The following is a 12,422-nucleotide window of genomic DNA, read 5'->3' on the forward strand; positions in this document are numbered from 1 at the left end:
TGACTGGCTGGAGGCTTAGTGGTCTGCTTTTCTTCCCTCTGCCGTGATTGGAGCCCGGGAATGCCAATAACTACAAACTTTTTTTCCCCTCTCCTCCCCTCCCCTGCTTTCCTCAGGACATACCCGTGTTGTTTTTTAACTTCAGACTGAAGGGATTCAGCAGTCACGGCCTGCACTCTGCTGCCGCTTCCACGGCACAAAATGCACCCTTTTTTCTTTTTTTGGTCCAAAGAGATTTTTATCTATTAATCTCTGAACTTAATTTGAACCTTATGGAAGACTTGTCAAATAGTAACATCTGTCTGGTCAAGACAAAAGTCACATCTCTTAGCTAACGCGGCGATTAAATCTTACGTTTTGTTCACACTGAATGGTGCTTCCAATAAAGTAAAATATACAATAGCAATTATTTGGCTCAGTTTAGCAATTTTATTTATTCATCTTTAAAAAAAAAAAAAAATGATGAAAATATATATTTACAAGAATGCACAAAATGTTGCTTTGGAAAGCTAAACATTAACCCACAAAAAGAGACATAAATAAGTTAGTATAGCCTTACAGTGTTTTTCAAAAAAAAAAAAAAAAAAAAAAAACACTTCAAAGTTTTACACAAAGCGAGGGGGTGTCACTTTGTATTTCTGCCCTCACTTAAATGAGAATGAATAGTGCAATTAATTACATGTTCCACATGAATGTCACGCCACAAACACCATTCTTTGATTCACATATTTGCATAAAGAAGAAAGCCCAGTGGTTTTAACATATTTTTCCGTCTATGTTACCCTGGACCACACCTACCTACGGAGGGGGGGAGCAAGAACGTCATTGAAATAGAAAGTCACCGAATTTTACAAAATAAAATGTTTTGAGATTATTTGAAAACATTTCTTTAAAAAAGAACAAACAAAAAAAAACGGTGGATATTACTCAGCAGTTTTAAGAATTTTAACTCTCCTCCCTCCCAAACCTGATCCCATTTGGAAAAAAAAAATGAAATAAAATAAAAACAGGGAAGATAAGAAGACTGTAAACTTTATCTATCATGGCTGTTCCCAGTTTCATGGATCCTCGTCTTACACAGTGCGGACCAGGTGGGGCCTTCAACATCTACACTGTAGAAAAAGTGAGCATTTTTGCTTCCATGTGACCCTGATGTTTGAAATCTGCATTTTTTTCTCTCTCTCTTTCTCTCGAATAATATTAATAATAATAAAAACTTACATGAAATACCTGAATAATGACACAAATTAGCATTTTTTGTTTTATACTAAATAACTTTCAAATTTCTCTGATGGGAATTGCACTGCAACTCCCTGAGTCAAACTCACACATACACACATTTACACAAAAAAAGGTATGAAAACCAATTATTTGCTACATCTGAAACATAGGTAGTAGATATATATATATTTATATATTTTTAGATACACATATATAAAAAGTATGAGCAAAATTAAATTTGCACACTGCTACATTGTCTGCTGCTTTTGAGGCAATTTTATAATAGAAAAAATATGAGTGCCAAAAGTCAATAGTGTACATATTCAGTGCTTGTGCAGCCTTCTGATCCTCCTCCCTTCTTTCCGATAAAGCTGCTTTGTTTTTCTCCACGTCTTCTGTCAGATGGTGAGGAAGCCTCCAGCGGCAGGTCTCAGCGCTCTGTGGGACGCAGAGGAAACGGGGGACCGGTGATTCACTTATGCGTGATATACTACTCGTGCATTCACGCACAACACACAGCGAGAAAGCACGGGGAAGTGAAGGTGGGGAGGGGGGGAGGGAGAGAAAAGCTCAAGGCATGAGAGCGGGTGCAGATGTTTGCAGCGGTTGTTGCATGCATATTTACTACTTTAGCATAGAGAAGAGCGCAGCGGCCATTCAAAGCGCAGTGAAGAGAAAATGGTTTCTAACCTGGCACCGTTCAGCATGGGACCTCCTCCTCCTCCTGCTGCTGCTCTGCCTGGCTTCCTGCACCGAGCGCCTGCTCTTCATCGTCGTCTTTGTCGGAACGCGACTTCTTGCCGTTACTCGTGCAATCGTCAGAGCAATGACCTGCAAAACCAAATTTTTGACGAATGCATTACGTGCAAAACAAATAAATAAATTGTAATAATAATACTGAAAAAGTTTGCACCAAGGAAACGCCTCCACTTTTCTTCAGATCGAGAAAAAAAAAAAGTCCCTCGGAAGAAAATAAATAAATAAATAAACACGAACTTACGTAAAAATGTAATCGTATTAGCAATAAAAGTAGAAAAGCAAACATACTGCAAACCGCCGATTAAATTATTCTGTTTTCTTCCTGTTTTATAAAGTTAATTTTAAATGCATGACAGTTGTAGTAAAAGAAGCAAGTTTTCTCACCTGCAGATTCTGAAGATCGTTTCCGCGAACCGTTAGTGTGAGCCGACCGCCTCTCCCTCCTCGTCTCCGGGCTGCCTTCGCCTGCCTCGCCCCGGGGCGGCTGGCTCCCCCGCGGCGGCCTGCGGTAAAACTCCGGCGCGTCTTCGTCCTCCTGCCAATCGTAGAGCCCCGGAGAGAGCGGCCTGTCCTCCACCGGGTCGAAGTTGTACGTGTCCCTAAAAGCCTCCACGGACTGCCGCTGCAGAGCCTCCGCTTGCTTCCGCGTCTCCTCCGGGTCAGGTGTGCCGAACAGCACCCTGCGGACCGACCTGGCGTTGTCCGGCGGCCGCGCGTCCACCCGCTCCACCGTGGGGCTCGCGTTAGAGAGGCGAACGTCTGACATGTTGTTGCACATATGACGAGAGAGAAGTAAAACGGAAAAAAAAAAAAAACCCGCAGCAAAAGGAAAGGAAAAAAAAAAAAAAAACAAGGTGTCGGTCCCTTTAAAAACTGCTATTCCAAAGTAGTATTCCCTCCAAATACAATGTCACACGAACGACGCAGACATCCTCCGCGCCTATCATCCAAATTACGCCTTAATAAAAAAAAACAAACCCGGAATGGTCTCCAGAAAGGGGGGGGGTGGGGGGTGGGGGTGCTTTTTCTTCTTTTTTTTTTTTTTCTTCTTCACGCAACCACTCCTGTCAGGTTCGTAGTAAAAAGTCTGATGAAAACAAGTCAAGCCATAACAGCCAACATGGCGTTAAAGAGAGATGTGAGCGAAGGAGGAAACTTGACTATTTAAACAGAGAAGCGATTCGTCAGGCTGGAGCCCCGCCCACACGCGGCAGTGGGAACAACTGCAGAGCAGAGAAGTAGTGCAGAAGTTTGGAGCGGAGGGAGCATTTGTCTTAAAAAAAAAAGAAAAAAAGGTGGAAATCTGAACAGTGTGGCGTGCAAGCACCCCACATTTAGCTGCGTATTTCTGAGAGGAGGGGCAGAGATCCTCAATTCTGGTTTTGTCTGGACTTTGACATCCTTACCTGTTAGGGGTCGATGTTGGTGAATCCCATCAAATCCAAACAGATTGGAGTTTGTGGTCAAAAGATGACACAGATCACTACGTTTGAGCACTTTTGCGAGGCTTTGCGTTTCCATCAACACCTTCTAATCGACACACGCGCATGTCTTCATACTCCTGCAGGATGAAACAGGCGGTAAACGCGTGATACCTCCTGCAGTAGTAGTAGTAGTAGTAGTAGTGGTAGTGTAATGAAGTGTCGCTCCGGGGCAGGACGCACTATCACATGAATCAATCACTGCTCCATCTGATCTGGTGTCACATAAACACCAGCCTTCATTCAAACAGCAGTAACTCTCTTAAGGCTGGGGCTTTTACGGTCAACTCTGGTGAAGCTCTTCCACGAGAAGGAACAGGGGAAAAAAGAAAAAAAAAAAGCTCTTCACCTCTGCCACCAATGACATCAGCTGTGGAGCCCTGATGTCACTGTTGGCTCGGTGCCTATCGCTGTGAGACTTTGGCACTGGTGTGGTGTGTGTGCTTCAATGGGTGTAATTGCTAATGTGGGTTTAAAATTTAAACACCAAAAGGAGAAGACGGGAGAAGGGAAGGAGGTGTGTGTGGGGGGCAGAGGGGAGGCGAGGTGGAGTTAAATTTATAGCAGACTCCTCCTCGTCGGGGATTTGTTTGCATCACTTTTGTAACAAGTGAATAAAATCAGCAAAAAAAATTTGTCTCGCGTAAGTTTTACAATGTCCCAACATCCACTCCCCGGTGATTATCATCTGGATTCCTCTGCAGCTCTTTGCCAGTAAAGGGGGGTAAAAAAAAGAGAGAGAGAGAGAAAGAGAGAGAGAGGAGAGGAGAGAGAGGGAGAGGCCTGCCTTCAAGGCCATGCTGTTTCAATTAACCCTCGCAGAGTCTGAAAACATCTCGTGATAAAGGCAGCCGGGGCCATCTGTTATATAGATGTTATCGGGTTAGGATCACACTTAATCCATAATGTGCTTGTGCTGCTGTAAACGTGCGCACGGCCCCACGCTAGAGCCAGACCCGGGCTGGAAACAGACCTTTGATCGGCTTCGGCTGGATGAGGGGCAGGGAAAGGGGGGGATATAAGCGAGGAGGCGGGAGGACGATCGGTTACGGCCCCAAAACGCAGAACCGACGGAAAATATTCCTCTCCGGGGACAAAAAGGAACAGGATGGACGCCAAGGGATGAATCCCTAAAGCTTCTTTTCAGGCCAACTGAGGAACTTTGTGTTGTTTAACATTTATCTAAAAGTTACACACAAGTGCAGAAGGTTTAATGAAAAGATGACTTATGAAATTGACTGCTTGATCTGGATTTTATTTATTATTTAAAGACCCCCAGCTTCTCCAACATCACGATGCTGCCACCACCATATTTCACCATAAGAATGGTTCTTATGGTGAAATATGGTGGACTTACCAGTTAGGAGTAAAGTGGGCTGAAAACAAACAAATTCCACATTTTTCAATCGAAACCCTTGTTTGTTTGTTTTGTTCTGCTTGAAAATTATTCTCCATTAAACAAAATCTAAATTCATGTTTTCGGTTTGACATAGATAAAAATGTTGAATGGGTATGAATTATGTGAAACATTTATATATATATTTTTTAACCAGTAGGCAGTGACAGCTAGTGTCCTTTAACACAAAGGATGCTTTTGAATTTCAAATTAAAAGCAGGACCAGTTACATTTTCTGTGACTTGATACGGCTTTCACACAATCCCCACCGGTACGTCTAGTGCTGAACGTTTTGTTCCACAAAAAGTACAAGTTCTGTTGCAGTCTGGTGAGCGTGTTGGAGGACCTCGTGTGTCATGAGACGCCGGACTTTGAACTCTGCTTCTTCTTTGCCAGCTCGGCCCGAATCTGATGGGGGAACTGGTCCAGGTGCTTCTTCACGCACTGCATGCAGAACCTCTTGGTGTAGAACAGGCTGCAGTCCTGCACAAAAGAAAAAGCACAGAACGTCCCTTTCATAGGTCGACGGATGGTGCTTACCTGATGTACATTTACAAAATAACTTTTTATTAAACCACTTGTGTATCCAGGTGTTAATAACAAGCAAAAACATGTGCAGTTTTCTGATGCTTAAACGAAAGCACCCATACCTCTCTATTTAGGAATACATAATAATAAGTAAGTAAATAAGGAATGTAATTAAAGGAAAGTAAATGTAACCTGGGACACAAGTACATCTTTTTTAATCAATAGATTATTTAATTTATATTCTGTCAGACAGGTGTTCATGTGTCTTACCGGTCCAACACAGACACACATGTTGCATAAGCTGCATGCAGATCCCAACACCAGAAACTTCTCCTTATCCGGACTGAATGGATCCTTAGCCACAAAACATTCCTCAAGCAACCTGATAAAAGTTAGAGACAGCACTCAGGCTACAATTACACTCAACTTATATATTCTTAAAAGCACTACTGTGATAAAATATACAATTAAGATCATCCGGTGCCCTGAATGCAACACAGAAACTGAAGGAGTTACTTTCTGCACACAAACACCACACGGCAGATGAAGCTGAAGCGTTGCTAGCTTTAGCACGAGCTAGCACCACACCGCTTCGCAAATGAGTGTTTAACGTAATTTCAACTTACACAATGGCTCTGGTGTTGGGTGGTTTCTGGCCGTAGTACGTATATGAGGTGCTCAAACCGCATAACTGGCAACTGAATACGTTTCGAGGGGTTTCAGTCGCAGTTTGCTCCATTGTTTAAAAGTAGAAAGTTGGTTTCAGTGGAAACCCATCCTGTTGTGTGAGCAGGTAGCGCCACCAACTGGACTGGGGGTAATAAAACACCATGGAGTAAAGTCCGTATAAACAAAAACGTGATTATTAGTGGTTTTTGTGATTTATTTGAATTTTGATAATATATTAGTTGAGTCTTTTATATACCTAGCTATCAAAGAAAACTTAAACTACATGAAACTTTATTTACTAAATCTCATTTTTATACATTTATATTACACGCCAAACCTTTTATTCATATTAGCAGTATTCTAAGTTTCTAAAAAACATTTGTGTTATGTCGTGGTATAATTTATTTCATTAGCAGCAAAAACTGATGGAAGTACTTCACAGTTAAGCCAAACAAAATAAGAAAACGCACACAGAGTAGAAAACTAACCGCATTGCAGTAAAAAGAAACACTGTGTTCCCTAAAAATTAGTCCAAAGGGCAACATGTGCAAGATAAACAGCAGTGGATTCAAAATGGACCCCTGGGAGCCCCAAAATGGTGAGGAACTACAGAGCAGGAATAATCCCCAACACGAATGGAAAAACTATCATATGTGAGATGTGATTTAAACCAAGTAAAAGGCTGAAAATGCAGGTTATACAGATGAGTCTAGATGGTTCATATCTGACAATATGGAGATGTGTAGAATGTTTATATATATATATGTTATATATATTACAAACAGAGAGTATTTGATATGTCTGGATGAAATTATTTGTTTGGGTATTATTTACATAAGAGATCCCCTTGATAGTGTGATTGGTGTAATGGCAAAGGAAAAGAAAGCCTGAAAAATCCTGCTTTTTGAATATTATTTCATTTGCAGACAAACCAGAATGGAAATAAAAAAATCTGTATCATTGCAACAATTGGGACTGTGGTTAAAAATATAAATAATTTACATCTTCATTGGCATGTATCTAAATGTAAATCACAGCATTGCAAAAAAAAAAAAAAAAAACACAAACAAAAAAAAAAAACAACCCAACATTCTATATATTAATTTATATAATACATCTAAAGAATCATTACTTTACAGAAACAATTACATGTACTGTACATGGTTTAAAAAATAGAATATAAAACTTAATTACTGCATACAAGATTAATTCAAAGTCACAGATGAGAAAATAAGGCATTGATCTTTGTTATTTGGCAGACGCCTTACTGTCCTCATTGGATTCCTGATATATTTACAAAAATACTGCATGGACCAGTTTAACAGATGAGTGCGTTTTTAGTGCAAATATTTAATACTGGCCAGTGAATTCACAGGACTCGCACAAAGACATGCTTTACTCCGCAGATTAAAACAGCCAGAAAAGCTTATAGGCAACCTAAACTGAGGTCTGAGTTTTCAAGCAGCACTTTGAAAGATTCATATAAATGCGTAACATTAGACATTGTCGTGTAGAACATCTGCTGAAGCAGCACATATTTACAGAACACATTCAGGTATTTCTTTAACATAGAAAAGGCCAGATTAGGCAGGTTTGAATAAATACACACAATAAATAGGACTATTCTAACCCCACCTAAGGACATCTGTGTTTCATACTGTTAGGCTTTAGTCAGTGCATGTATTGCTTGAAGAATGTGTGGATAATTTAACTGCACTTTCAATTTATTAACAATAATATGAACTCCCACTCATTCTGTCAATACATGTCTCTGTAGATTTCTTGCAGGAGCGGGTGCAGTGAAGTGTCCTCTGTTGTCTTGATGTCCTGAACCAGCTGTGCGTGCTCTGTTACCAGTTCCCGGAGGTCAGCCAGCTTCTGCAGCAGTCTGGGGAAGAGGAAAGCGTCACCTGGATGATTGGCCAGCAGGTGGAGCCGTAGGGCCTGGATGATGCTTTCCTGCAGCTGCTCCACCAGCGGTACATCCACCAGTCCTGGACGGTCTGAGAAGGAAGAATGGTTAAGTAATACCGAGTGCCGTTTGCAAAGTTACAGTAAAAAAAAATAATAATACCAATAATTTGGGTTATTAGCCTGTCATTACAGGAAAAACATGGACGTTAATTTTTCAAAGTCATATATATATTTATTTTTACCACGTTTTTCATTCACTTAAACGTCACAGTTTCAAATTAAGTATTTTAACAGAAAATTAAATATTTATCTTTAACATAAATATTTAGTCAGCAAGCTAGATATTTAGGTAATATGATAAATCATATTTAGTTTTAATTGGGAGCTAATATTTTGTTTGTATCTAAGTACTTAGGAGCTAATAGCTAAGCATTTAGTTTGGAGCTAAATATTTAGCTAGCTCAGAGCTAAAAGTTTAGTTCGGAGCTGCTAGCTGTTGGTAATGTATATATTTAGCTAGAAGCTAAATATTTCACTCCACATATAGCACTGAGTGAAATATTTAGCTTGCTAACTAAGTATTTAGTTTCAAGCTGAATATTTAGCTTGCAAATATTTAGCTAGCTCAGAGCTAAATATTTAGTTTGGAGCTAAATATTTAGCTTACGAATGAATAACGTGGTGAAAATATGATTTTGAAAAAAAAGATTGCAGATTTGTTCTCATTTCAGGCTTAATAACCCAAATTATTGTTAATTTGGACCGTGTACCTTTAAGAATGCCTACCCATAGAGTAGCAATCTTACTTTGCTTGGGGGAAAAAATGGATATGCTCCAAGAAAATGGAGCAAGGTTACCTCCACAGCAGATGATAGCTGCCACAAAGAGGGCCAGGTCACTGTCATCCAAATCCAGAGAGTTGAAACGAGTGGCAAACTGGAATTTTGGCTCCATCATGTCGCTGAAAGGCCGCCGGAGACCTTTGAGGAATTCCCGGGTGATGAAGCCTCCGCCACGTGCCACAAGGAGGCCATCTTTGTTCATACATGAGGCCAGAAGGGTGAAAAGGGCTTCATAAACCGCATATTTCAAGAGAGTCACCTTCAGATGTAAAAAGAAAAGGTATAAAATCTGCCTAGACATGGGCTAGCTGCAGAATAAATCACAAGTAGATGATTCTTTTATCAACCTGATCATTCAAATCCAAGCTCTGAAAGCCGGGCACCGCTTTAGCGAACTCTGTTAGCTCTGTGACCGTCTCCACTGAGGTACTCTGGCAGCAGTAGAAGAGCCTGGCCTCAGCCTCCCGTTGCTGGAGCTCCTCACAAACCAGCGCCGGGATTATCTGCCCAGTTTGAAGATGAAGGTCAGGCTCCGCAGACTCAGTCCTTACCATGTGGGCCGCTAACGTCTTCTCGGCAAGCTGAAACGTCTCCATGTCATGGATGATAAAAGGCTGTCGATGAAGACAATGTTTGTAAGTTGTGCATAGTACAGGGCTAAAGGGGATAATTCAGGGTTCTAGGAAGTTCATATTTTTGCTTGCAGTAACTAACTCTCTTAATTTTAGCATGAAACTAGATTTCTTGGTCCAAGTTATTGGCCATTTTAATTCAATTATTATAAACTGCAAAAACACGAAATCCTACCAAGTATTTTTGGTCTAGTTTGTAGTGCAACATTCTTAGTACACTTGAAATAAGACAAAACTAACTTACAAGTGACTTTACAGGAACATCTAGGAGCTTGTTTTAAATAAATAATTCCTTAATATTGATTAAAAGAACATTATAAGTTAAATAATATGCCAGTGGAACAACACATTCTTCCCATATAACTTATGAGGAGAATGTCTTATAACTAGTTATTTTTCATCAATATTAAGGAACTAGTGACCTAAAACAAGCTCCTATGGCGTTCTGAAAAGTTACATGTAAGTTAATCTAGTTTTATTTCAAGTGTACTGAAATATTTTCACAAGAAACTCGACCAAAAATGCTTAGTAAGATTTTGTGTTTTTGCAGTGTTTGCACAAGGAATGTATGTGGGAGGCAGCGCGTCACCGATGAGCTTTATGAGTGAGACACAAGCTGAAAAGAGGAAACTTATATGGTTTCCTCAGTCAGTTACTCAGATGTAGACGTAAAGAATTTTAAAAAGCAGAAATAGTCCATCCAGTATTTCAGAGATTTTTAAACGTTCTTACTTTTATACTAACGCTGACTGGGAAAGCCAAGTGTTTCATCCATTTCCTGTGCGAACAGTCATGGGTTTCTCTGCAAATAACCATCCAACCCCAACCTGATGTAGGCTTAGAGGTTCTTAAAATGGTGTTACTAGAAACTGGTGGGATGTTTTTTGACAGTGGAGATTATTTCAAGATCATCCACTCTTGTATTGGTCCCTCTCAGATTAGCTGTTAGCTTTAAAGCTCAAAATCATTTTTACCGACACTAAATGAAGACATCAAAGATTTATTTACTACACGTGGCACAAGAATACTTAAAACCTTTATCAGAAATCCCAAATTGTATCTTTCACTTGCAATAAAAAACGTTCAATTTTCTTCTTCGTTTACCGGCTGGCTGGTTTTTCCGGTTAGTATGAGCCGCGCTTTTGCCTTGTTCATGTTGAAGTTCTTGATGTAGGCTTCGTGGATCTGTCTGACCAGGATCTTGTGGTCGGCCTTGACCGGGTCTTCTTCTTCTGTTTCAACAACCTTGCTTTCCTCCTTGAGCTTCAGCTTCTCTGCTTGGGGCATGCGACCAAACCGGATGGCTAGAGGACAGAAGAAGTCCTATTAGTTTCATAACATGCACAGAAACTGGATCAGATTTTAGCAAATACGAGTAAGTTTAAACAATTCTGCTCCGCGTTTCTTTTCTTCGGTGCACCATACGGCGCCTCTCGTGTTTCAACCTGTTTTAAGGGGTCCGTGTAACAAACCCGCTGACCTCCCTGCAGTCACAGCAAGTGACGGACCAGATGTAGACCCGTACTGAACCAGCTGCAACAGGACGTGGTTCTATAAATAACCGGCGGTGTAAAGGATGTAAAAACCCGAGCTAAGTCACAGAGGGACATGTCCCACCGCTGTGAAGAGCACAGGCAGATTCTGACTGAAAAAGATCTACACTGTCATCCTACATGGCTGCTTTCATAAATCTTACAGCTATTACATCTGAGCATGTTTTCTTTCTTTTTGTTCATAGTCTGCAGTGATGGGAAATGCAGGGCTCTGACGAAACCTGGAAGTTCTTTCAGCTCTCAGACGGCTACACAGACTTTCTTGCAGCTATTATACAAAATAACATTAAACTGTTTGCAAAATTGAATTAAAACTGCACCTATGTGTCTACAACACCTTTCCTTCCTGATCCATGTTGACACAACACAGCATGGAGCGACCCAGTACATGCAGCTTAGACAAAGGAAAATAGAGAACAAAACAGAAAAAAAAAAAACACAGCAGCTCCCAAACCAACACTTTGTTAGTGTCAAGCATATCGCCAAGCGTTTGTTTCCAATCACACTTTGGGTACATCAGGGGGTTTTTTTAAGCACCGATGCCCATATTTAATGATCCTTTTTAGTTTGCTTTATTAGTTTGACCATTTTTTAAAATTTTTTGTTAACCTGTAATCAGAATTTTGCAAAGTTCTTCAGGTTATTAAAATCATGATGCAACTCTTCTTTAAAAAAAAAAAAAAAAGTAAACACATCAGTTATTTCCATAACAGTAAACTAATTAACAAAGTGTCTTTGTCTTTAACGTTAATCTATTGTTGTTTTTACATTTGCTGAAACGTAAACATAGAAAAACCCACATCATTTATTAGCATTATGTAGTCATTAGTCAGGCTATCTACAAGTAACTGGATTTAAAACAGACTTTACCGTTGTGGGACATCCCCACAGACACACACTTCTGGAACCTGCAGTACTGGCATTTGTTTCGATTCTTCTTCAGGATCTTACAGCTGCGTTCACACTTATCGTATTCCAGCTTCAGTCTGATGGTCCTCCGAAAGAAACCCTGATTGAGACACACAAAAAATGCTGATTAGCCATATTTTTATTTTTATTTTTTTTAAAAATAGCCTATGCACATTAATACACACACTTAATGTAGCTCTTCCAGCTTTTGCATAGAAAAAAAACTAATTAGGTCATTCTTATTCTAATTTTGAGCTTCACCACCTTTGCATGGTGAATTTTCTTTTTCAGGTTCGGCTGTTTAAAGCATCAACAAAGGAACGTCTTCAGCTTAAGAGTGTTAAGTAAGATTTGTCTGTTCCATTTGTTTCCAAATAAAGCAGTAGAGTCGTAAAGGTCGGATGAAAAAAGTTAATACTCTGGTTTTGTCATTTATTATGCGACATAAAACAAGTTGGATTTATTTGAATTTCTAAAACTGAATGACTTAAATGCCTGCATCATGCCGGGAAACACAG

General features: G+C 40.0%; 3 protein-coding genes across 5 annotated transcripts in view; all 3 read right to left on the minus strand.

The window, feature by feature from the left end:
• Positions 1-419: 419 nt before the first annotated feature.
• Positions 420-3,729, minus strand: LOC102221028 (cyclin-dependent kinase inhibitor 1B-like). The gene is made up of 3 exons (XM_023350187.1): positions 2,365-3,729; positions 1,912-2,052; positions 420-1,659 (listed from the first exon to the last, which is right to left on the minus strand). Exons 1-2 carry the CDS (start codon positions 2,756-2,758, stop codon positions 1,922-1,924), a joined length of 525 nt encoding a protein of 174 aa, XP_023205955.1. The 5' UTR covers positions 2,759-3,729; the 3' UTR covers positions 420-1,659; positions 1,912-1,921.
• Positions 3,730-4,695: 966 nt separating this feature from the next.
• Positions 4,696-6,204, minus strand: cdpf1 (cysteine rich DPF motif domain containing 1). Its single transcript, XM_005797259.2, has 3 exons — positions 6,012-6,204; positions 5,656-5,767; positions 4,696-5,340 (listed from the first exon to the last, which is right to left on the minus strand). The coding sequence occupies exons 1-3, from the start codon at positions 6,122-6,124 to the stop codon at positions 5,212-5,214; spliced, it is 354 nt and encodes a 117-aa protein (XP_005797316.1). The 5' UTR covers positions 6,125-6,204; the 3' UTR covers positions 4,696-5,211.
• A 745-nt stretch (positions 6,205-6,949) lies between these two features.
• ppara (peroxisome proliferator activated receptor alpha) overlaps positions 6,950-12,422 on the minus strand; it is a 47,595-nt gene continuing 42,122 nt past the window's right edge. For all 3 annotated transcript variants that reach the window (XM_014476054.2, XM_023350186.1, XM_014476055.2), the window contains 5 exons: positions 11,866-12,004; positions 10,547-10,746; positions 9,158-9,424; positions 8,826-9,069; positions 6,950-8,057 (listed from right to left, as the gene is read on the minus strand). In XM_014476054.2, coding sequence (XP_014331540.1) covers positions 7,813-8,057; positions 8,826-9,069; positions 9,158-9,424; positions 10,547-10,746; positions 11,866-12,004 — 1,095 coding nt within the window. In that variant the 3' untranslated portion in view covers positions 6,950-7,812. The remainder of the gene's footprint in view (positions 8,058-8,825; positions 9,070-9,157; positions 9,425-10,546; positions 10,747-11,865; positions 12,005-12,422) is intronic.

This window comes from Xiphophorus maculatus, chromosome 17 (assembly GCF_002775205.1).
Source record: "Xiphophorus maculatus strain JP 163 A chromosome 17, X_maculatus-5.0-male, whole genome shotgun sequence".
Classification (NCBI taxonomy): domain Eukaryota; kingdom Metazoa; phylum Chordata; class Actinopteri; order Cyprinodontiformes; family Poeciliidae; genus Xiphophorus; species Xiphophorus maculatus.